General features: G+C 38.0%; 1 protein-coding gene across 6 annotated transcripts in view; it reads left to right on the forward strand.

The window, feature by feature from the left end:
- Positions 1 to 10,996: 10,996 nt before the first annotated feature.
- LOC126765212 (homeotic protein proboscipedia) overlaps positions 10,997 to 26,301 on the forward strand; it is a 92,521-nt gene continuing 77,216 nt past the window's right edge. For 5 of the 6 annotated variants that reach the window (XM_050482835.1, XM_050482868.1, XM_050482852.1 and 2 more), the window contains exons 1-2: positions 10,997 to 11,313; positions 17,896 to 18,629. In XM_050482835.1, coding sequence (XP_050338792.1) covers positions 18,110 to 18,629 — 520 coding nt within the window. In that variant the 5' untranslated portion in view covers positions 10,997 to 11,313; positions 17,896 to 18,109. Of the gene's footprint in view, positions 11,314 to 14,728; positions 15,085 to 17,895; positions 18,630 to 26,301 lie in introns of those variants that run through there. The other variant, XM_050482843.1, reaches the window with a different exon arrangement.

Raw genomic sequence — 26,301 nt, forward strand, 5'->3', positions numbered from 1 at the left:
CGGCATCGTCAATGATTGGGGAATCGGGTTCACCATCTCCTGGTGTTCTGCTTCCACTGCCATTTAGCAGCCTGAAGAAATGTTCCCTAAATAATTTTAGTATGCTCTGGGCATCAGTGACTTTATCACCTCTGGGGGTTCTATAAGTATATGCTTCGGCATTGAAACCTTATGTTGATATCGGCATATTTTCGTAGAATTATCGAGAGCTACCTCCTTCAGCCAGTTTGTCAATCAATTCGTACTCCCGCGTTTTCTTTTTGTTTGTCTTCAAATGCGTCTCGCTTCCCTCTTCAACTCTCGGTAATTATCCCATCCCGCACGTGTTGTGGTTGATCAGAATGTTGCGAGGTAGGCAGTCTGTTTTCTCTCCACTGCGACACGGCACTCGTGATCATATCAGCTCTTCTTTTGCACTTTCCGAAATCCAATGATTTCGTTTGCAGCTGTACGTAAGAAGCTATAAGTGCCGTCCCACAGTTCCCTTATACCGAGTTGCTGACGAGGGCTCTCCGAGAGAAGAAAATCGTTCGGTTGTCTGTTGTGACTTCAGCTTCTCGACGTCAAACCTTCCTTGTGTTTATTGACGTGCTTTTTTGCTGCACAGAGGCGGGTGCGTGTCTTGGCTGCAACAAGATAGTGGTCCGAGTGGATATTTGGACTTCGGAGCGTACGCACATCTACGGTTACCATCTAAAACGCTTGATACATGTCTTCCGTCTATCACAACATGATCGATCTGATTGGTGGCTTTTCGGAGACAGCCAGGTAGCTTGATAAATTTGTCTACGCTGGAATCTGATACTACAGATAACCATATTTCAGGCTCCGGCGAAGTCGATCACTCTCAACTCATTTGGTGATCTTTCATCATGGATGTTGAATTTATCGACCGTTGTGCCAAAGATACCTTCCTTGCCCACCCTGGCGGTAAAGTCGCCAAGCACAATTTTTATATCATGGGAATGGCAGCTCTGATAGGTGCGCTCCAAGCGCTCATAGAAAGCGTCTTTGGTCACATCGTCCTTTTCTTGTGTCGAGGAGTGTTATTCTTAAAATAAAAGTCTCCGTTACTAGTTAAATGCGCTCGAGTGTCTAACCTTATCATTTCTATATAAAAAAATGTCGTGAACTTGTTTATTTTTACTTTATTATTTGCGTTCAACTTTTCGATGGCCATTTGCGGTTCGAGGTCAGTTTTTGACAAAGCCCAATGAAGAAAAGTCAAGTACATACATTGTGTCAGCATCCTTTTTATCCACTTAGGAATGCATTTATCCTTTTTATTTATTATTAACACAGTAAAAGTGTCAACCGCAACAAGCTCACACACACACACACACACAAACAAATCACAAGCGTCTGCAAACATACACATAACCGCACTTGTACGACATTTCAAGAATTCTGCTGACCATTCCTTCACGCATTTTATACCGTTAGTATGTAGCACAACCGCACATTCGCCGGCTAAACGAAGCGACAACGCTCACTTGATTTATGGCCGTTTCACCGCACTTACGCACTACTTACGAGTGTCGAAGTGTACCCAGCACGCCGCCGCTTCACACAACGCTGGGCGGCGGCAGCACAGTGGCGTTGCGGCGGTGTGGCTGGTAGTGGCAGCATGCCCAAAGGAATGCTCCTGCAGCTAACCCTTGTGGCAAATTACTGTCCCTTGGGAGAATTCGGGAATTTGATGTGGTTGAGTAAATGCACAACTACAACTCAAGTGCGGTTAAATGTTATTTTCTGCGAAAGGCAAGAAAAGCAAAGGAAGCGAAAGCGCTCACACCCCCCAAACCGCTGCCGGACGGACACATTGCACGAGTAGTCGTGTATTTGGCGAGCTAAGTATCGTTAACTTGCTTGTGGCATAGTTGAGCAGATTGTTGACATTTTCGAACATGTGCTGGTCTCGCGGGGCCAGCGAGCAATGCGAACCGGATACGGAAGCGTGGTGAGAGTAATTTTTTACACTCGCTCGAGCATTGCTTCGGCAGCACATATGGAAATAGCGCACACATGCATTGGACGCCACATCGGAATCACTGTAATGAATATAGATGCGAGTTTGGTTTGAAGGGTGTGGTTAATCGTTTGGCAATAAACGCAACTAATCAAATAAAATCAAATATTAGCCAAACAGTCAATTGAAATATGAATTTGCTTTAATGTGTATTGAATGTCTGCCAAATTGAATGTTGTGTGGCAGGGCTGTGGAATGTTAGTTGTATGTAAGGTGAATTTGTTTTTTATGTTTCTATATTATTTGCCAAATATTTCAGAACTTGCAAAGGTTAAAAATGATCTGGTTAATATAAAATAAAGTTTAAATACAGAGACCGGCACTCGAAGTGTAACCAACTTCAGACCGTTCGCGCATCCGTCGCACTAGAATCAGCTGTTTATAAATTTGCTGAATGACAGTTCAGAGTAAAGGCAAAAGGTGGTCGTATCGAGCAAAAGTGAATTGGTCCTGAATTTATGATTATTTTCACACATTTTGTACGTTAAAATAAATAAAAATAATTTTCCAAACCGAATTTATGGCTTTTTTAATTGGCACTTCGAGTGCCGGTCCCTGTAATATGCGTAAGTTCTTGTGCTGAAAATTTTTTTAGAAAGATTCTGACAGTCAACGTCAAGGAAGAATTTTTGAACGACTTAAGATAACCTCTTTATCTTCTTTATTGTCGTAGAACCGCTTACCTGGTTATAGCCGAGTTAACAACTGCGCACCAGTCGTTTCTTCTTTTCACTATTTGGCACCAACTCCAAATACCAAGTGCAGCCAGGTTCTTCTCCACTTGATCTCTCCAACGGAGTGGAGATCCTCCTCTTTCTCAGCTACAACCAGCGGATACTGAATCAAAAACTTTCAAAGCTGGAGTGTTCTCTTCCATCTGGACAACATGATCTAGCCAGCTCAGTGGCTGTCTCTTGATTCGCTGAACTATGTCAATGTCGCCGTATATCTCGGCAAACTCAGCCTTCCATCGACTGCGGTATTCGTCGTTGCCAATGCGGAAAGGACCATAAATCTTGCGCAGAACCTTTCTCTCGAACACTTCTAAGGTCGAATCATTGTCTACGCCTCCTCTGCATACTCGTATAGCGGGACGGGAGTAACGAGTGACTTGTAGAGTTTGGTCTTTGTTTAACGAGAGAGGACTTTACTTCTTTATTGCCTTTTCAGTCTTTTTTTATGACTGTCTACAGGGATGTGTAAGCCAAGTCGCGAATGCGATGACGGTTTATTTGATGACAGGAGCTATTTCGTCCACAACCAGAACCATACGCTTCGCTTCCTTAACCAGTCTAAAATCTCGTTTTTATCGAATGGCTCGAAAAGGTCCTTCCCGATGATAGAGCTTTGGTGTTACTCAGCTTACACAGACGTATTAGCTTTGCGGTGTTATCAAGTTCGCTATGTCTGAACTGGCATAGAGACTGTTCCTTTTTTCATGTTGAAGGGGACTTCAAAATCGACGAGGATGTGGTGTGTGTCGATCTTCTCAATGAGACTACTTATCTTCATTATTATTTTTGTAGGTAGACATTCAAGATTTGGGACCCGATGGTATTCTAAAAGTTTTATGACGGGTTTGTCAGTCATAGAGCTGGGCACTCGCAGAGGACGTGTAGAACCGTCCACTTATTCCCTTCGAATTGGCAGCTATGGCAAGTATTGTTATATGACATTCTCATTTTTAACTTATGTTCTCCAATTCCTCGTTATGATTGCTGTAAGTCTGTATATACTTTTCCTGGACCTATGTAATAGGTTCTTAGTTCTTGTATTCTCATATTTTGGTCTTAATCTTTTCTCTGCTATAGATTTGCGTCTGCTCTGAGCAATTTATTCAATCTTGATCTTGATCGTTCCTAACAGCCACGGCATGGTCTCTGTTTTGGATTCGTCTAGAGAGATTCCAGAATTGGTCAGCTCACTCTTATGTTATTTACGCTTTTACGGCGTGAAAATACAAAATAATTAAAATTTTCTACTTTTTTTAAATTCAATTAAAATACTACTGAAAAATTTATTATTTGTTCAGCTTATAAGTTTTCCCATCATATCACTAACTTTTCTAAATGAGAACCTATCCGTTTTCTTCCAGATGATTTTCTTCTCATCATTTGTTGTCATCGTCCATGCCTCTGCACCATATAGCAGGATCGGGATGATGAGTGACTTGTAGAGTTTGGTCTTTGTTCGTGGAGAGAGGACTTTACTTCTCAATAGTTGACAAGAGTGATTCTGCATTGGATGTCGAGGCTGCCATTGTTGTTGGTGTGACGACGAAGCCAAGTCGCTTCCTTAAAGGTGGACCAGCCTGTACTTCAACAACGTTTGACGTGTAATTTTGTGCTTTCAACATTTTGTTATAAACTCTTCAAATATTAATGGAATACAGATTAATAATTAATACTAAAATTACGACGTTTTTTATTTTGGTGTAAAAAATTTCCCAAAAGTCATGCCTCTAGCCTTTTGAACACCCCTTAACGAAATAAGCTTTCATTTCAAAATTCCTTTAGTTAAGAAAATAGAAGCAGAAAATAGTGTTCGACCATTTTCATTTGCATTTGGCTGCCTGCAATTCCCAGAAATTGTTTCGATGACAATATTTGTTTGCGCACAGCAATAACAATAAATTCCAAATGCTGCTGCGGCCGTGGTAATGAACAGCCAACTCGCCAGATACAATTTAAATGGGTCTTGTTGTTAATTAAATTAAATATTCACTCGCCGCTATTGCTTGCGGAGTCGATGAGCGCGCAGAGCTGCTTGAAACATACAACAACACCAACAAACATACAAACATACATATTTCACCGCGCAACCTAACCGCGAACGAGCTGCAAAGCTCGAATACAAAACTAAATGCCATTTCGGCAAACAAACGTACACAAAACAACAACAACATGTGCAATCACGTAACAGAGGCGATTGAGCGTGCAAATCGGAGTATTTTCTAAGTGCATAGATGGAATCTATAATTTTCTTGGCTAATCGCGCAAGGCAGCAGTCCCACGGACCACACTCCACGGTCCACGGCGGTTTATCGCTGTCGCAGTTGGCTGTGAATTTTGAATTTGTGGTTGAGCGAAGATTTACAATTAGAATTGCCTTTGAGCAAGTGGCGTGGCGTGGCGTGTTGCGTTAAGCTATCTAAATAAAGGCGTTTGAATTGTCGAAGGGATTAAAATTATTGCCGTTTCTGTTGAAATGAGTTGAATTAAATAATTAAGTTTCCCGGTGTTTTTAATTGAAATGCGAATTGAGTTAATGAAATTGCAATTTCATTTAAATATTTATGTATGTTTGTTTGGGTGTGCGTAAGGTATATATGTACATAGGTATGTAAAGCTCAAATCATAGGAAAATTAGTATGTTTAGAATTATAAAGCATGCTTTTAATAGTTTGTTTGAAAATTTGGATTTTAGCGAACAATATTATGACAGATTGAAATTTCCTTTGATTAGAAGCCCTGTGGAATACATTACACTAATTATATAATTGTAACAATTATTAATATTCCTGACTAATTCTGTAGAAAGAAATTACCACAGATATCAGAAATATACTGAACTGATCTTTATACAAAACCTGGGCTCCAACGTCAGGCGAGAATTAATATAGTCAAAAAAGTACTAGTGTGGGCAAAAAATAGTAAGACTTGTGAATTTAAATTTCGCGTGAAAACCATTCGTCGAAATATTTTATTTCTAGGTTAGTATGAATGCCATATCAAAACAAGAAAAAACGTTAACTTCGGCTACACCGAAGCTAATATACCCTTCACAAGTGCATTTCTTTTAGTAACTATGTGTTCAGTTTGTATGGAAGCTATATGCTATAGTTAACCGATCTAAACAATTTCTTCGGAGATTACATTGTTGCTTTAGAAAATAATTTGCATCAAATTTCGTGAATATATCTTGGCAAATTCAAAAGTTTTCCATACAAGCACTTGATTCCTATCGTTCGGTTTGTATGGCAGCTATATGCTATAGTCAGCCGATCTGAACAATTTCTTCGGAGATTGCATTGTTGCCTTAGAAAATAATTTATAGCAAATTTCGTGAAGATACATTGTCAAATGAGGAAGTTTCCCATGCAAGCATTTGATTCCGATCATTCAGTTTGTATGGCAGCTATATGCTATAGTTAACCGATCTGAACAATTTCTTCGGAGATTACATAGTTGCCTTAGAAAATAATCTACACCAAATTTCGTGAAAATACATTGTCAAATGTGAAAGTTTTCCATACAAGAACTTGATTCCGATCGTTCAGTTTATATATCGGCCGTTCCGATAAATGAGCAGCTTCTTGAAGAAAAATGACGTTTGCAAAATTTCAAAATGATATCTTAAAAACTGAGGAACTAGTTCGTATATAGACAGACGGACAGACAGACAAACGGACATGCCTAAATCGACTCAGCTCAACATACTGATCATATAGGGTCTCCGACGCTTCCTTCTGGGTGTTACAAACTTCGTGACAAATTTAATATACCTTGTTCAGGGTCATTAGTCTTTTGTATACGATTGTTTTTCTGAAGAACATAAAGTGCATTCGTTGATTTGTACCACTAAATTTTGTGTGCGGAATAAAATTTATGAATATCGTAAGGATTAATAGAAGCCGTTTTAAAGGATCATTTGGCCCTATTAAAGCGCGATTGGTTCCAAAAACACAAAATTTTTTCGAAAAACAGCGTCGCGATAACGTCTGTGAAAGGGAAAGCATTGTTTACCAGGTTGTCATATAATATATATTATTTTTGGGGATGAGCCTTGGATCTATGCTTACGACACGGAAACAGACGATCAATTGGTCGAATATCATGGCAAGGGTGAGCCGAAGACAAAAAAATTACGTCAACGCAGGCCAAAAATAAAGGTTCCTTCGATAATCAAGGTGTGCTTCCCTACGAAATCCTTCCCATCGGGCAGACTCTCAATAAGGAATACTATTTCAGTTTTATGAGTCGTTTGTCCGAAGCAATGCTTAAAATAGGCCGGAATTATGGGCCGACAACTTTTAGTTTTTGCACCACGATAATGCACCGTCGCATGCTGCATAGATTCTTCGTAAGTTTTCGCCAAATTTTCAACGAATATCATGTCGCAACTACCTGATTCGCTTGATTTAGCTTCGTGTAACTTCTGGTTATTCAGCAAACTCAAACGACCGCTCCGGAGAAAACCTTTTAACTCAATTGAAGATATTAAACGTGAATTGCTGCGCGCATTGAAGGCTGTTCCGGAAAGTGAAAAATAACAACTGTTTCGAGGATTGGAGAAAACGTCGGCACAAGTGTATTGGCATCAAGGGGAATTACTTTGAGGAGGACATCACAGATTTTGAAGAATAAATAAAGAATTTCAAATTATATTGCTACTTATTGCCCATAGGTCCACACTTACCTTGGACTTGCAAATGTGTCAGGGACTGCCTGGATACAGTTCTATCTTCAGTTGGGAGGTATCTAGCTAGGATCTGACTTCATAGGGGGGTGTTCGTTGCTCCTCGATAGCATAGCTTTCGAATATGTGGCCTTACTATTGTAAGGGGAACATAAAAGGGCTGAATCAAGATGTAATGCTGCCTGAGCCGAGGATCAGCGTGACTTGAGGCCTAAAGAGCCCTGCCTCTACCGTACTTGTGTATCAGGTGCTAAGCGCAAGCGGATATGCTTTTCTCTACACTCGTGATTTCAAATTAATGGTAACAATATAAATAAAATCCTGTGAAGTCCGACTCTCCTCTCCGATGAAATTATTTGTTCTCAAAAGAGAGTTTTGTTGCCAACGAGCTTTATGACAGCCAGCCCTAAGATAGGAGCTAGGTTTGATCTAGGAACAAAGGTTAGCACTAGCACTGAAACTTCAGCTAAACCTAGCTCCAGAAAACCAACTTATATTAGTGGCTACTGGAACACAGCTGAGTAACCAGAGACTGACTAGAAAGCAGAAAGGTGAAGCAGTTACCAAAAGTGGAATTGGCGGTAGCGCATCCGTTAAAGAATGGCCTACTAAACACGACCCTGCTAAGGTGAGGTAGGGGAATAAGCATCGTGCTGATGGTCCAGCTTAATAAAGCCGCTTTAACCAAAGTTGGTGAAAAGTGGTGGTGAGATTAGTTATGGTTTCACGAAGGTCAAAATTATGACATGCAAATCAAATGCCAATGCCATCGACCACTGGTCTCCAGATAATGAGATGGTTGAAATCGAGATGCAAGTACTGTTTGAGGTATTTACTCGTGAACATACTGAGAAAAAGCTTTTGAGGATTCGATAAAAATAGTAACTAATGCGTTTTCTTTAAATAATTCTCCATGAAATATAATAGTTTCATTTGCTCTAATTAATCGGGTAGGCAGTAGAGCAGTCTGACTTCGCCCGCATTCAGAAGCCATGCTCTGCAACTATTTACATACCAGGTAGTAAGCTGTTGTTGTGAAGCAAAGGTAATACATCAACATTTATTACTTGAAACCGAACAGAAATCGACAGGAAGTATCCTACACATTTCTCACACATAATTATTTTTATATTTCGGAAACACTGTATTTTATTCAGTTTCTATTCTATTATTATTCTGTGGAGAGGGACCTAGCATCGCTTGGAATTTCCATTTGGCGCTAAGTTGCGAAAAGAAGAAACAACTGGATATGGTTCATTTCAATGTAGTCCATTGACATCCTTATAACAGGTAGGTGTCTACAGACCATTAGCATTATTATTACTACCACTCTCAATACAGTACAGAATTAGGGATCCCAAGAGGGTCTGCGGTTGAACCCGGTGAAAACGAATCTGCTTGTGTTCATAAGAAAGCACAAAATTCCTCTATGGAGGTTCATTCGATGAATGGGACACAACTCGCATATCGGCCAGAAGTGTCTTGGGAAGCAGGGCAGCAGTGGAAAGTGTTGCCAGAAGCAAGCAAGCATCGAAGGCAATGAAATAGTGGACGAGATTGCCAAGAACGGTGTACGGCTAACACCCAAAAATGTGATCAACATTGGAAAACCTTTGCATTATCTATACGATGATCTGGACAGAAACATGGTAAAGAAAATGAAAACCCGATGGAACGAGCTACCTGGGTGCAAAACTGCAAAAGTCATGTGGAAAACGGTAGATCGGAAGTACACAAAATTCCTAGAAATAGAATAGAATAGAGCTGACAAATCGAGAAGACTGCAGGAAATGTCAAGAGCAAGGCACCAGGGAAACAATGTAGCATCTCCTGTGCACTTGTCACGTATTGGCAAGACTACGCTGTAACCATCTGGGGTCCCCACGGTATGATATACTAGAGAAGGTGTCGATATTGAGGTCACAGAATCTGTGTAAATTCGCGTCAATCGCAAAAATCCTCATGGACCTGGTAACTGAGCTCCATCTGGTATAACAAAGGACCAAAATTGGTCTATGCGTGGCTCATTGGCTTATCAAATTAACTTAACCTATCTAAAAAGGTCGTATGAAATTTTCAAGTCGATCGGTCCGCCATTTCGAAGAAACTATTGTAATCGACTTTGAAAACCGAGCTTCGAAAGAAGCGTTTGAAGTTTTGGGAACCTGTTACACAAAGTTAAAAATTCTGGATCAACTTCAAATATCCCGAAAATACACTCAAATACCATATACATACGTATGTATGTATGCACATTCGATATATAGGTACTATGAAAAAAAATTTTAGAAATATAAAAGCGTAACGCCTTAAAAAATTGAATAGACTTTTATAAAAAAAATTCAGTTCATTGATGATCGATTTAATATATTATTCGAATTTCCAACGTAACGACAGTTTTGCGTTAAACAGACTCGTGCACGAATATGAATACGCGTATATAACGTACCACCAACCCATGTACATACATACATATGTGTGTATGTGTTTAAATGTGCTTATTTATACAAAATCAAGTATTCCATAACTGATTAGTTTGGCGCTCCAAATCGACAATATGCAATTTATGTGCTTTGCCCAACTTTATTCATTTCCCCCTTTCGAACTTTTAAATGTGTCAATTTATTATTTCAAAACTTCGCAAAGTTCTGCGAAAACTTTTGTTTTGATTTCACTGCAACTTGAAAAAAACTTTGACTTAAAATAAACTGCTGTTTGGCTACGCTATCTGCTGTGCTATGTGCTGAACGCATTAAAAGTGGCAAAGAGAAGCAAAATAATGCCAAGCGAGCTTCAGCGCACGGCAATAAAAACTAATATGGTCAAAAGTGAAGAGTCCAACAAAAAGCATTGCCACAATGATTGACAGGGTGATAGATAACACAGGCAGGCGACGGACGGCGGACGGCGGATGGCGGTGCTGGAACTGAAAAAAGTCTGCGAAATGTGGAAAGCGAGCAAAGGAATGTGCATAAAGCGAAATGTCAAAAATGCCCGCGAAATATAGAAATAACATACAGGTATAAATAAGTATGCGCTATCAAATACCAAAACAAAAAATAGCGAGAGAGTAAAAACTGAAATTAAAAATGAAAAAAAACGAAGCAAACCAAATGAGAAAGCTAAAAAATTGCGAACGAAAATCGTATGCGAATAAACTAAAATGCCAGCACATAAAATCAACATGTACAATGCTCAACAGCAACGCTATTGCCACAAAGCCACAATGAGTTGTGCGACAAAGCCACAAACAATGAAAAAACACACTACGAACACAGCTGCTGGCCAATCAGCAGAGCGGAGAGTTTTCGTGGCGCGTGTGTTGTTGTTTTAGGCTTTGCTTGGCGGCGGCGCTGTTTGATGTGGTTGAAGGCAGCAAACTCCTCCCCCAGTGGTGAATGTAAGCATGGCGGCAGTGCGCATGTCCGGCTGTTAATGTGCGTTTCGGTGGATACCAAAATGATGGATGGCAACTGCCACACAAAAGCCACTCCCCACAACGGCATTTCAGTGGATGTTTTTATTGTAACACACAGTGAGACCGTTTGGCTGACTGGCTGGTGGGCCCGAGTGCATGCAGCAAGTATGAAGTGGCGCTTAGTGCGTCCGGTGCGATTGGATAGAATAGAAGTCGTTTGCATGCCAGCGAGCAGTTGCGGAAAGTTTTGTGATAACGGCTGGGCTTATATTATATAAAAGCAACAATATTCGTGTATGCGATTTGTGCGGAAAACAGAAATACATTTATGAATTTACATATTATAACGGAAATAAAGTAGCGAAAAACGGAAAATAATAATAAATAAAGGTTGTTTATGAAATTGTGACACAAATTAAAACGAAGTGATGCGGTTGAATTGAGAAATGTAAGGAGTTTCGAAAATTTAGAAACGAAAATAAAATGTTTGTATACATATGTATGTACGTAAAAAACAGTGTATAATTTTGTGCATATACATTATAACGGAAAATTTATATAATTTTTTTTTTTGTTTTTGTTCGCTTGAGTAAATGCTGCGAAGAGTATGTGCCCTTAAAGCGGTTATTTTGACTCGAGTTTTACTATTACTTTTAAAAAACTCAAACGATCAGTTCTCTGTGGAAGATTTAAAACTTTGGAATGAAAAAGTTTCTCAAATAATAGTCAGTAATCAGTGATACGGATACGACGTTAAACCTGTAAGCAAATCCAATTGGAGGACAACATCTAGAAACAGAACAGATGAAATTCGGTATTAAAACATAAAGAATAACCAAAAGGATTTCAATAAGCTACATGTATCTTTAAAACCATGTCATGCATGAATCAGTGAATCGAGTTTTGATTTATAAACTTGGATTCTGTGATTTTAGAACTGAGTTCTATTAAATTTCACTTTTAAAAACTCAAACAGTTCGTTTTCTGTGGAAGATATCAAATTTTGAAGGGAAAATGTTTTTGGAATAATAATCAGTATTTCGGATACTGTTCCAAACCTTTAAGCAAATCCAATTGGAAGACAATATCTAGAAGCAGTACAGATAGATTCAATATTAAAACGTAAATAATAACTAAAAAGATCTCCACAAGTAAGGGATCTTTTAAGCCATCGCGTTTTGAGAGATAGGCTTGGATCAGTTCTAACTGAGTTCTTCTAGGCCTGGATAAAATTATGCTTAATTGAGAAGTAGTGAAAAATTCTATAATAATATGAAAGCCCTAGTTCTTCTAAGAGTTCTACCAAACTGCATATTTATTTTTGTAAGGCGATTCAGTTCAAACTTTCGACTAAATGTTCTTTTCCTTGAAAAAGTGTGGAATTTTAAAGAAAAGAACTTTTAGTCGAAAATTAGCTTAACTGTTCAAAGAGTAGAGTAAAAAATCCTCAAATAAAAAGAAAATTAAAATTCGGTAACACTGAAATCCGAAATCAGAATTCCCTATTTCAATACAAGAACTTAATTTTGATCGTTCTTATATGATAAGTGGTTCAATAACGGCGGTTGCGTCAAATGAGCAGCGTCTTGGGGAGAAAAGAATGTGAGCAAAATTTCAGTTTGAAAACTTAAAAATTGAGCTAGTCTCTCAGTACTATACAGAAAGACTCTCAGACAGATCGAAATGTTTTTATCGATTCACCTCATCACGCTGATCATTGAATATGTATTTTAAAGAGCCTCCGACGTTATCTACTCACTTTTACAAACTTCTCGGCAAACTTAAGACTTAACTGCTCAGGATATAAAGATTAAAACGAGATGTTATACAGTGACTTTGTTTCAGAAAACTGTCACCATTTTTATATACCCTTCTGAACCAATCTCCATTGTTTCGAGCAAGCAATATGCAAAGGTAATGAAAATTTGAACCCGTACGAGTACCACAATCAAACCGATAAATTTGTACAATATGTAAACATGTGTAACTCTCCAAAATAAAAACAAAAAAAAAAAAACAACACCAGTAGCCAGAACCAAACGCAATAGAAAAGAAGTAAACAATAACAACAGCACAGCAACGAATAACAAAATATCATCCACCATTGTTGTCTTTACCAGTTGAACCGGTTCCCCATGGACAAGCACGTGTGTGTGTGTGCATGCGTGTGGTTCTGTAGCAAGTGAGCACTTTCTTTAACATAAGATAGAAAGAGAAAGCAGCGCATATGACAGTTGGCGAGGGAAAACGAAATAGCAACAAACAAATGCATTTCAGCCTTTTACCAACATCACACAAATTCCAATTGCATTTTCCACTTGCCCTGCAGGAAATTGCAAGTATTGCTGTTTTTAAAGCGCATAGACTGGTGAATAAAAAGGGGTTAACGGATTATATCTAATTATAAAGCAAAACCAAAAAAAATTTTATGATTTTTTAGAAAAATTAAAAAAAAAAAATTTTGTGACTTTTTTGGAAGATGCATTAAGTTTAATATATTTAAATTAACAAAAAAATGTATTAAAAAATAAAAAATAATGTACTTTTACAGTAATGTTGATTAATAATTGGTGATGCATGATTTTTGGATACCTTGATACTGTAGCTGATTTTTAGGAGGAAATCCGAAAAAGGTCTTTGGCGGTGAGGAAGATTTTTCTGCTTAAAATTATCTCAAATCCAAAAATTAAAAAAAAATATTGATCCAAAAGATGAATACAGGTAATGAACGAAGGATTAGTGCAATTATTGATTTTTGACAAAATGTGGTTTCCGAAAAAAACGTTTTTTGTGAAAATATTTACACTTTAGTGAGGACCTATTAAGAACAGTTTCAGGACACACAATAATATAATGTTACTCCATTTAAAGGATTTCATGGGCTTTCGGGTCTCAAAAAATCTATTTTTTTATTGCTTTATTTAATTCTAAAATACCTCTTGACTATTGTCCTAAATTTTCAAGTTGATCCGCGTAATATTTTCGGAGATACAGCCTTGAGAACTTATGCGCTCGAGGCTAGCTAGGGTAGGTGCGCCGTTTTTAAAAGGGTTTTTCTCGAAATTGTGGTTTTGAAGTCAGTTGGCAAGATTACTCGAGAACTACTCAACCGATCTTCATGAAATTTTACACAGATCTTTGAGATACCTCTATATATGTATGCACATATGTATTTGTTATCAGCTGCTCTCTTTTTCCCTTTTTTGAAGCGTATAATTAGCTTTTTCAAACTTGGAAAATTCTTGGAATTGCTAAGCCGATTACTTTTATGAATAGCTTCTTATTGACAGAAATATATTTATGTTACTTATAGAATTTACTGTTTTTGGAATTGTCCACTAATCTGACTGGAGCCGTAAACCTATTGAGGTATTTACTCCCACAATCTAAGCTATTGAGATCGCCACTTCCAACAACTTTTGGTTCTGAGGAAACTTTTTAGTGTTTCGTTTATAGCTGTGGAAGAGATGGTAAAATGGTTTTACATAAATGTCGTTTTTTTCACATCCTTAAAGTTTCTTTTAATAAAATTCAACATCACCACAATTTTCACACAGAGTGTGCGAATACTCCACAAATGTGCATATGTATATGTGTGTGCTCACGTCAGTCTCTACTGACTCTCATTGACAACTGCAGCCAGCATGCGTTGTTGTTGTTTTACATGATCGACGCGCGTATGTATCGCATGCATTTCGTTAGCCGCTACAAGGCTACAACAAAACATCAACTCTCCAAACCACCAACCACCCCCAAGCGTCTCCAAAACATTTTCATTTTGTCTCCACATCTTGTACTCCACAAGCGAGTTTGTCATTGCCATGCATGTAGTATCCGTTAACCCTGTTACCATTGTCGTCGTCGTCGTGAGATGTTGTCGCAAGCGCTGTGAGCAGCATTTTCTTTGTTTGACACACGCTGGCTGGCAGCTCGTTGGCCGCCGCAAAACTTAAGCTTTTATCGCGCTATTTGTTTGGCACTTGTGCGTTCGGGCGTCGTCATAGACGCCACAACGGGTGTCATAGTGATGGCAGTTGGTGTTGGTAATTGTGTATAATGGTGGTCTGCTTGGTTTCGTTGCGCTTCAGTAAACAATACGCCATTCTGTAAAGTGCCGCACCGTTCGGCTAGCTCGCTGTCGCGTCCGATTTTAGTGAGTGAGTTTAATTTTTAGCAGAAAGTGATAAAACAAAAATCGTGCAATTACAGCTTGAAAATTGTAAGTGCAAATTTTTTTTCAAATTCTCAAGCTTCTTGAAAGCTTAAGAGTGGTAATTATTAATACAAAGTGGCAAAGTGTTTGTGTGCTACTTTTGGGGGCTATGGAGAATATTTTAAAAAATAATAAAGAAGAATAAAGTAAAATACATTGATATAGGAGTTCAACTTTTTGTTAAAGTTTTAAAGCTTTATATCGTGTCCAATATTTGACCGTTTAAGAACAGCTTAGTGAAAGAGAATAACTTTTTCTACCAATACTATTGGAAATATTTTGTAAAAATAAATTTGTAGAATTTCAATTTATGATCAGCCTTGAGGAGTTGAATTGATCTGCTAGTGGAAGATTGTATCAGAGCACTCTGAAGAAACCAGCATTGTCAATATTCGGAATCAGAATCGGTGCTTGTATGCTGTATTGGCTTATAAGTTCCTGAAAACTTCTTTACAATCCTATATTATATGAACAGAATAAGTCCCCGCATGGATAAGTAAAATATTATATTATGTACTTGGAATATACCCGTTTTTAGTTAAGACAGACCGCAGATCACTTAAAATACATTGGTGGCATGAGATCTCTTGGTAAAACTAACTGAAATTTATACATTCTTCATAACGGGATGACACTATTCCATCAGTGTAAAACTTCTGGTTTCTCGGCGAAAAACTGCAACAAGAATTTTCACAGGCTTCTATTGAAGCCATCTTTACTCAATTAAGGGTTTCTATATTGACCAAAACAAATGGTAGTCCGATGGTGGAAGGTCAGGGCTATATGGTGGATGCATCAAAACTTCCCAGCCAACCTCTCCCAGTTTTTGCCGAGTCATCAAAGATGTGTGTGGTCTAGCGTTCTCCTGATGGAACACGAAGCCCTTACTGTTGATCAGTTCTGACAGTTTTTTTAGATTGCTTGGTACAATGTAATTAGTTGTTGACAAAATGCAAGATCAATCGTTCGAACTGGCTGGAGCTGCTCATAGTGGATGATTCCTTTCGAGGCGTCAATCCTGGCTTTACGTCCATTTGTTGAGCTTCGCTACGCTTGGACCATGATCTTTTTCGCACATTATTGTCCTATTTGATTCACTTTTCGTCTCCTGTTACCATTCGCTTCAGAAATGGTTCGATTTCATTTCGCAAAAATCGCAGATGTTAATTCAAAAATTTCAAAATTTAGCGAATTTCTTCATTAATTTTTGAACAGCTGTAACTTTTTTTCAGCTTCCCCGACTTTTTTGGTTAAATTAAGCTTAAGATCTCACCTTTCCAACGCTATATGGTACGACACAATGATTGGTAGCACTGGAGACATTGACAAAATACGAAACAACTTTTTCGACTACGCAAGGTACATATATGTACATACATAACTGTCAGAGTGTAGGACATCTTAAAAACAAGGATAAAAAGTAATAATCTTCGGTTGCACCGATGCTAGAATACCCTCCACAAATTAAGAATTTTGCATATAAGAACTTGATTTTATTCGTTCAGCTTGTATAGTAACTATGTATGTATATGCTATATTGATCCGATCTCGGTTTGGTTTTAAAAATGGGCGAAATAGCATTTAATATCCTCCTATCCCTCATATTCTGACAAAAAATAATTGGCCGAACATCTTTTCGAGCGTTTTTCAAAATAAGAGAATTCCAAAGAAAGTACACAGCGAAGCTAGTCACACAGGTGGCTACGAGTTCCTCAGTATAATGGTATATAAAATGAAGAATTTGTTCATACATTTCGCGTAAAATATCAAACTGTACAACAACTGATTTTGGTAGACCATTACAGATTCGTTTGCCGTTCTGCAAGCCATCTATCGGTTAAATTACCGGTTACTAACCAATAGTGCTACCAGAAACTTCTGTTCAAGCTGCTGACAAAATTATTTTCGAACCTGTGTTTGCTTCTTTGACCAATTTAAAATAAAATTCATTAATATGTTTACTTGGGATTCCAAGATATGATGATTTCTGAAATGTTAGTGCTACTAAAAATTTCTGTTCAAGCTTTTGACAGAACTATTTTCGAACCTGTATTTGATCCTTTGACGAATATATAGCAAATTCGTAAAAACTTTTACTTGGGATCCCAAGTTTGATGATTTTTGAAATGTTGGTTAATTTTAAGTGACGTAAATCGGTCAATATACGAGCTTATCTCTTGAAATCGAATGATAATTTCAATGAAAATGGCATTTGTTACTGAAAATGGTTGATATGGAATCCTCACCGAAGACTAGAATGGACATATGAGACATATAAGTGAGCAAACTGAATTAAACCAAGTTAGTTAGTAAAGCTTTCAAAGAAAATGGGTGCAATTTCATACTCCTCAAGTTGTTGTGTTTGGCGTGAGTATTAAGTGTTCGGGTCCGCCTATTTTATTAATTGTTAATTACTAAGTTGAGTGCTTAGTTTTATTTGCTGTAAATGTTAAGTGAATCGCGCGTTAATATTAACTAATATTAATTTTCGCCTTTCTTATAAACAATTAATTCAAAAACTTTGCTTGAGATCCAACTAAAATCTGAGCTAAAATGGGTGAGACACCCGATGACTGCATTAAGCACTCATTACAAAACGGTTAACAAAGTAAACAAAATATGATCATTAAGCATTTGCCCCAAAAGTAAAACAGTAGCAAAATACAAATTATATACAAATGTTCATAACGCCACACCAACAGCGCCGCGTGAGGCTTAAATCGGTGTGGGCTTAGCGAAAATTCATTAGTCATTTGTACAAAATTATTGATTTCGGCTGATTATAGCATTTCACATTTTTTCTCTTTCTCGTTTCAGGTGAGACGGTAGTACACCATGGAAACCACACAGCCACGCATCTGCTTGCACACGAAATTTAAGTGATGATTTATAAATGAATGTGGATACTTCTAACATTTGATGAAGTCTAGTGTCGTGTAGTGTAGTTAAGTGCTATTGTGTTAACTAAGTAACTGGTAACTGGTGCGATCGATTAACAACTGTTGTGCGGTGTGTGTGTGTGTGTAGAAAAATGCAAGAAGTGTGCAGCAACTTGGACCCCCAAATGGGCGCACAAATCAAATCCGAATCGCCATTGAATGCGCTGCATGTGTCCACGGGCGGCCAGACGATAGTGCCAATAGTGCCGGTGGCACCGACGGTGGTGCCCGTGTCGGTTTCAGCGCCGGCGCAAATGCCGCTAGTGCCACAGCCGCCACCGCTGCCGCCGTCATCAGCGGCCATGCTTGTCAGCGGCAAAATGGGACCGAGCAACTGTGATAAACGTGTGACCGCTGCCGATACAGCGTACTGGATGGCCGCCTCCGAGGGGGGTTTCATCAATTCACAACCGTCCATGGCTGAGTTTCTCAACCATTTGAGTCCGGAGAGTCCGAAGATGGGTACACCTGTCGGTGGTGGTGGTGGCGGATATCCGGTTGGTGTTGGTATTGGTGTGCCACAGTCGGCGGACGGCATGGATTCGGTGCCCGAGTACCCGTGGATGAAGGAGAAAAAGACATCGCGAAAAAGTCAAAATAACAACAATCAAGGTAAGTGCTTGGCAACACGCAAAGTAAAGCGTAAAGATTAATTACTTTAATAAAATTGCTTTGGCTGAACAGCGCCAACTGGTAATGAGGGCTAGATTCAAATATACATATATAGACATACATATGTATGTACATATATATATATACATATATGTAAGTGTTAATAAGTGTGACTGTGTACTGTTGCTTGGTCTGTGGCCTATGTACATGCTATCCATCAATAAATCAGTACAATATACCTCAACACAACAACAACAACAAATACGTGTGTTTATGTAGTTGCAGCCGAAAACGTGCCCGGCGCCCAACTCACTACGCAGTCGCTCTAGAATTAAGCCACAATCGATTTGTTCACAATTTACAGACGGCCCTCATTGCTCCGCCATGCAGAGGGATCAATGTTGAGGTAACACTGACGAACAGACGGTATCTTTGATGAACCGTCAAAGTATCCAACATTTAAAAAATTCCCAGTCAACTGACCGATCCCATTGCCCAAGCGGACTGTACGCCGTTCGCCAACATTTCGTGCGGTTGTGGCTGCACGGCGGCATTCGGCAAAAGATCTGTTATTTGCGATCATTTGTAACAATTTTCGTGGCTGCACACGTGAAGGTTGTGGCTGCGGCTGCGGCTGCGGCTGCGGCTGTGAACGGGCAATTCTGCTGCGGCGACCCCGACCTGACTTCGCTAACGCATAGAATGTGAGAGCGTGATGTGATCGTGGATACGAGTAGATGTGTGTGTACGTATGTGAGCGGTTGCTCGTATTTTTAACTTTCTTAAAATTATATTTGTATCAACGTGGCTATTCTTTAGACGGACTATTTTTTTGACGGAAACATGTCGGCCAATTACCAACAAACGTGGTACAGCTTGTATTTGTGATTGTAGGTACGCATTTATGTACGAATAACATATGCTTTCGAGGATACCGTCACTAAAAAAAACAAAAAAAAACAAAAACTTATATGTACACACACTCAAACATACATAGAGGTCCACAACATATGTACAAAAATAATAAATTACGTATGGAAGCCAACCATCCATCCGCTGTTTTTTCACCGCCTTGTGATTCGCCCATCCCGCCGTCAGTATCCGTTGGCTCGGCCTTTACTTGCCGCTCGACTGTGCAAGGTATTGCAGTTTACCAACAATTCTCAATTCTTTAACAACTCTTCAATGGGAAGAAAATGTTTGCTACCAGTCACTCGGAGTGACGGTTAGCTGACTTTGGCACAGTACCCAAATCTTGCAACCTTCATTATGTAAGGGAAAAAGAAAAATACTGCCACAACCTGAGCAGCAGGAAAAGGCCGTGTGCGATTGCAACCTGTTATTTGGATTCATTTGTCAAAATATTTTGCTGTCTCCCTATTTTGCTCTGGGGTTGGCAAACGGAGAGGGTAAACAGGCTGTTGATTTTGACATTGCTGCTTCTTTAGTATGTAATCCAAAGCAGGAGTTAAGTTTAAGGTTGTAACAACGAGTGTTTTGTGCGTGGAAATTAAAAAAAAATATGAAAAAATATTGTGTGCCTAGGAAGTTCACATTTCGCCGGTTCTTCACATATCCTGAGGCATTTAATGCAGTTTTTCATTTATACTGCTCTCTGTCTCTCATTTTTTCTATGCGTGTAAAAATGTTTAAAGATCTTCAAAAAAGTTGCCGTTGTACCAAAAATATCGGCTGAAAATCAATTGTAGTTCATTGTTCATTTTGTAGATTATAAGTTGGTATAAATAGACTGACGAAAAAAATAAAATTTGATTCCAAAATTTTTATTTTCTGAGACGAAATCTTAAGCGCGTTGGCTATTATTTTCCAATGTCATAGATAAAAGCTTAAATATTATATAATACAATCAGCTAATATATATTTATCATATAGTTCGGTTAAAATATTCAAGGCTACTTAAATTTAGAACGATCTGACAGTTAGTGAATATGTTCAAAACTTCATTAGAAATAATAACCTAAAATTCCACAGCGTTCCGATATGTGGAAAAAAATATTCGAGTTGAAAGATAAAAAAAAATTAATTCGCGATCTTAAGGGGTTACATGGGTTTCCTCGGTTAAAAAACAGCCTTTTTCAACAATGAAAAAAAATATTTTTTATTGGAATTTTTTATTTTTACAAACACACACTATTTAAAAAAAATTCTGAAATTTTTGAAAAAAAAACGTTTAAACTCGGCCATTGCGACGCCATTACCGGTCAACCCTCGAAAAAACAATACGTCGCGTTGGCAGGATAACTTCTTACAGAATCATGTTAAGGGAAAAATACGTATTTAGTTAAAAACTATGGGAAAAAACTGAAAATTGATTTTTTTGCAGACATTTTTACAAAAAAAATTAAAATTTCAGTAAAATTTTTTTTGTAATTTTTTATATAGTTCTAATTGAAAAAATCCATCGTTCATGTTTTTAATAATTGTATCTCAAAGACATGTGTAAAATTTCATGAAGATCGCTTGAGTAGTTTTCTTGCCAACCGATCTCAAAAACACAGTTTCGAGGAAAACGCGCAGTCTTTGCGCGCTTAGCCTAGCTGGCCTCGAGTACACAAGTTCTCAAGGGTGCAACTCCGAAATTATTACTCGGATCTACTTGAAAATTTAGTACAAAACTGTAGAGTTGTTGTAGAGTTTAATAAGCTAATAAAAAATCGATTTTTTGAGACCCGGTAATCCATGTAATGCCTTAAAATAATATCCTAAAATTCCTCAACGTTCCGATATAAAAAAAAATATTTGAAGACCGGGGTTCAAAAATTCAGTTTTCAAACGGTAAGCTGTGTCAAAAAATTACCTCAGACAAAAATTATAGATCTTAAAGTTATTAAAATAAATATTATCAATTCCGTTTCCAACAGATACTGATATTGCTGTCTTTCGTTCACTCTACGAATTGCCCAAAAAAATTCCGTTCATTGCAATATACGAATAGAAGACCAATTTTTTCGAATTGTGATATACGTGGTCAACTCTTGTTCGATACTGGTCAATTTCGAAGACTCAAACAATTAGCGCGCTTAGGTATTTTGCTCGTTTGTCCATCTATAGTTCGACAACTGCTCAGATTTTAATAGCAATTTTTAATACATACTGATCGCATTATTTCAGAATAGTATAAAATCAAACGACCGAATATCTTTTCGAGTGTTTTTCAAGCTAATTGCATTCCATAAAGAATATACAGCTAAGTTTGTCACACTGGTGGCTACGAGTTCCTCATATAAAGTGAGTATTTTGCTCTTACATTTCGCGTAAAGCATCGAACTGTACAACAACTGCTTTTGGCAGACCTTTACAGATTCCTTTGTAGTTACATTGCCGTTCTGCAAGCCACCTATCAGTAAAATAACCGGTAACTAGCCAAAAGTGCTACCAGAAATTTCTATTCGATTTTCTATGTATTCTAATGATAATTCTAACCGAAAGTATTGTGTACATGTAACTGTTCATCGCCTTTCATACTCGAAGGCCTTATGAATTGTACTGTGAGTATGTGTTAGATTTTGAGATAATTCTTTCAGTTTATTGTGAACTTGCTGAGCAGCTACCATAAGTAAATTCTCTCATTGGTTTCTGAGTTGCTAATAAAGCGTAAGCTGAATAATTTCATTCTTCGTTAGATTTGTTTATGGTGATAAAACAACTCAATTTCAGAAAAAAATTCATCTTCAGAAAACATCAGAATAAAACCAATTCAAGAATGTTGCACATCTTTAGAAGAGTATTTACATTAAAATTTTTCTCACTCAAATATAGTGCGAATTTCAACACTCATGAGCAGATTTGGAGTGCGTAAAATAAATACCGTTAAGTGCGCAATGCAACTTGTCATGCTCCACCCACGCACGTACGCTTACACTACGAAAAAAACATTAGCACACATACATATACAATTATGCCCACATAGCGTTCGCCCTTCACACTGGAGGGTCAATATATCTTATTTAACGCAATACTCACGAACACTTGTAGACTCGGCCTCGGATTTTGGCTGCTGTGGTGGCGACGCGCACGCTGAATCTCACCTACGAATACCAAGGCAACAACACCATGCCGCGACCTTACGCCGATGAAAAGTGGCTAAATGTGTGTATGCGGACGGACAGACAGACTGCCTGCTGAGCGGGATAAATTACAAATGATGTTAACAAAGTGCATGAAGTTGTAACACTTATACCGCAGTATATATGTGTGTGTGTGAGTGTTCGTTCAACAGTTTAATTTGTTAATATTGTCAAATTAATTCATTGTGCGTCGACAAGTGCGGTAAATGAAGACATACATACCTACATAAGTAAGGGAATGTGTTCATATGAGTTGGACTACTGTTTCCTTTTGCAATAAAAGCATGTTTTCCAACGAATTGTTAGTAGCAAAGATATAGGAACAGCATCAAAAAAGTAAATTTATGTGGATTTTAAATAACGGTATTTTATTAACGCTCTCAATATAGTTTTGAATTTTGACATATGAAGCGAGTTGTTCATTTTGCGATCATTTCCAGTTCTGGACAATTTTTTGGGTGTGAATTAATTTCTAACTCAACCAATGCCATGACATTCGGGCGAGAAGACTGCGACCAAAGTGGTTGGCGCATGTATAAATCGAGGGATATCTGGAAAATTGTCATTATGACCTTTAGAATAGACGGTCAGTAATACATAAATATAGAGAGGTTGCTACTGACTTCATTTATGCCATTCGAGTGCTGTGGATGTAGAGATAAGTATTCTTTGATGTATTCAATACCTCGAACTACGTATCTATATATTCGTGGACTGCTCCATTGATGAAATGTTATAGGATCATAATCAATTTTATGGTTCTCACTATTTCCAATGACAATCTTCATCGACGCTAATAGCGGCTAGATGCTGTTAAGTATTTTATCCCAGTAACTGACAACAGTGTAATGATACACCTGTCGATATCCTTATTGCCAGAGATCCAGATAATAAAAAATCTGTTGAGTATTATAAGGAGAGAAGTCCAATTCCTATTTGTAGATATACATATGTTCTGAGGTAAATCATGCGGATTTTCTTATAAAAGCCTTTGAAAGCCAAGCAAATATGGCACACGTAATATGTTAACATAAAAACAACAGACTTGAAAAATCATGTTTCTTGTTATAGAATACCTGACCTTACAAAAAAATTGATACGCAAGTAAAGAAATGCGCTTAGGGTTAGCTAAGTCGCATTCTTTCGATGAGCAAAAAATAGTAAGACTTCGTTCTTAATTTTAAAATTCCCGATTTAATTTTCAAAATAATCCCATTGTCAATATTTTTTCCAATCTTCAAAACAGTTGTTAAAGTCCATCTCCAGAATAATCTTCTATTCGCGTACCGAATCACGTTTAATGTCTTCAATTGACTCAATGCTTCAAGAAAGTGTTCGTTCGAGTTCGCTGGCGAAAACGGTGATTGCGGCAGGATATTGGCGAAAAACTCGCGTAGAATCAATGCAGTATGCATTGGTGCATTGTCGTGATGCAAAAACTGTCGGTTCAGATTTCGACCTCTTTTTACGAGTAGCTTTGCGTAAACGACGCATAACACTGAAATAGTATTCCTTGTAGACAGTTTGGCCGGTCGGAGGGAGTTTGGAGTGCACCACACCTTGATAATCGAAGAAAACTGTCAACATAACCTTGATTTTTGAGCAGCTTTGACGTTTTTTTTTCGATTTCGTCTCACTTTTGCCACGATATTCGGGCGATTGGTGGTCTGTTTCAACTTTAGTTTTGAGTTGTTTAGTCGAAGAGACCCAAACCCATGCCGTATGCATAGATCCAAAACATTTCGTCAGTAATACTACATTTAATGACATTCTGGTAGTCGGAAAGCATTGTTTCACAGACATTAACGCGACGCTGTTTATCGAAAATGTTTAGAGACTTTGGAACCTATCGTGCTTCCACTTTATTAGACCTAAATGATATTTCAAAATGGGTTTCACTGATCCTTCCGGAATTCCAACGACCCCAGTAAGATCTCTGACTATAAAGCGGCGATAACTTTATTTCATTGACGACTTTGCCATCAGTTGATGTTCATGGTCGTACTGGACGCGGTTGGTCGTCAAAGTTTTCCGACCCTCCTTGAATAACTTGCTCGCGACAAACTCTTATCACCGAAGGCCAATTCTAATATTCAGAACAATTTTCCATACAATTTTCATAAGAATCGATTTGGATGGTCTTCAGTGCCTCCAGTAAATTTTGGGTTTGTTCCCCTCTTTCGAACGCCCATTGGTTAGATTCTTGTAAAGCAATGAAGTCGTATTCATAAACCCGCGTCTCGTCACCTGTAATGATAACTTTGTTGATTCTAGAAGCTACGTTGTCAAGCTTCTTGTTTGCGACTTCGGTTCAATGTCGTTTTTCCAAAAGATTCAAGTTATTTGGTACGAGTCTAGCATGATAAGTAACCAAAATGTGTTGAGTGGATCCATAATAGAAGTTGAGATCCTCTGCTATCATTTGATGCCAATAAGACCACTTTGAAGCACTAGTACTTTCACATGAAGCAAGTTTTCGATGGCTTCACGAGCTTCATTGTATGTTTTGTGTCATTCATTTGCTAATGTTCGTGATAAAGTCGTCTCCTCGAAACACTTCAGCAATATTTTCAACGATTCCATAACCACGATTCCATACTTCTACTTTTTCTTCTTCTTTATTGGAGTAGACACCGTTATATATAAAATTGCAAGCTGACTTATTTCTCATAGTAAAAATCACAAAAAGGTTAAACTCATCTGGAAAAAATTTTTTTGGGCTTAGTCAAATTTGATCACATTGTATACTTAATACACAATAAAAATTTTAGTATAAATAATTTTTGTTGACATTTCTTTAATATATTTTTGAATAGCCAGTATTTAACATGTGTTGTCGATTGTCTGTTACATATTATCACTGCGAATGATTTTTCGGCAATAGATTTATGTAAAATTAACTCATAATATTTACACATCTTAATTTTATTTAAAGTTATACATCGTACCATTGAATGAATAGCCTTATTTACGAGCTGATTACTGCTCCACAAATCTCTAATGCCTTTCCCCTAACACGAAAATTATACAAAATAACACAACAACGCTGCGGTGCGTACGAAGAGTCGTTAAATGGCACATAAACACGGCCATAAACTTAAGTATGTTTGTTGAGGATGAAGGGAAGGAGGAGTTTGTAACTCAACTAGATCCACGAACAGTGTTAGAAGCATGCTTACATACATACCTATTATATACAATATTGGTCTGCAATGCAACAAGTTGAATTAAAATTATTTTGTTTAACATTTATGCGCCTTTCAACTTTAACCCACATTTTGCCGCAACACTCATTACAATATGTTCGCTCTATATGAGAACGAACGAATAACGAATTGCCTCTTATTGGCGCTGCGAAGGTAAGCAAACGGTTCTGGACATGCATATATAAATATATATGTACATATGCTGTCGAAACAATATTATATGTGCTTATATGCGCATATTGAGCGCCAGCTGTGGCATCCACCCACCGAGCATATGTTGCATACGTGCGTCTGAACCACCGCCTTCAACAGCGACTGCTCTTCGCCGCAGCGCGTGAATGTCCTGACAAAAGGCCCTAAACCACCACAACTCTATTC

Source organism: Bactrocera neohumeralis, chromosome 2, assembly GCF_024586455.1.
Source record: "Bactrocera neohumeralis isolate Rockhampton chromosome 2, APGP_CSIRO_Bneo_wtdbg2-racon-allhic-juicebox.fasta_v2, whole genome shotgun sequence".
In the NCBI taxonomy this organism is placed as follows: Eukaryota; Metazoa; Arthropoda; class Insecta; order Diptera; family Tephritidae; genus Bactrocera; species Bactrocera neohumeralis.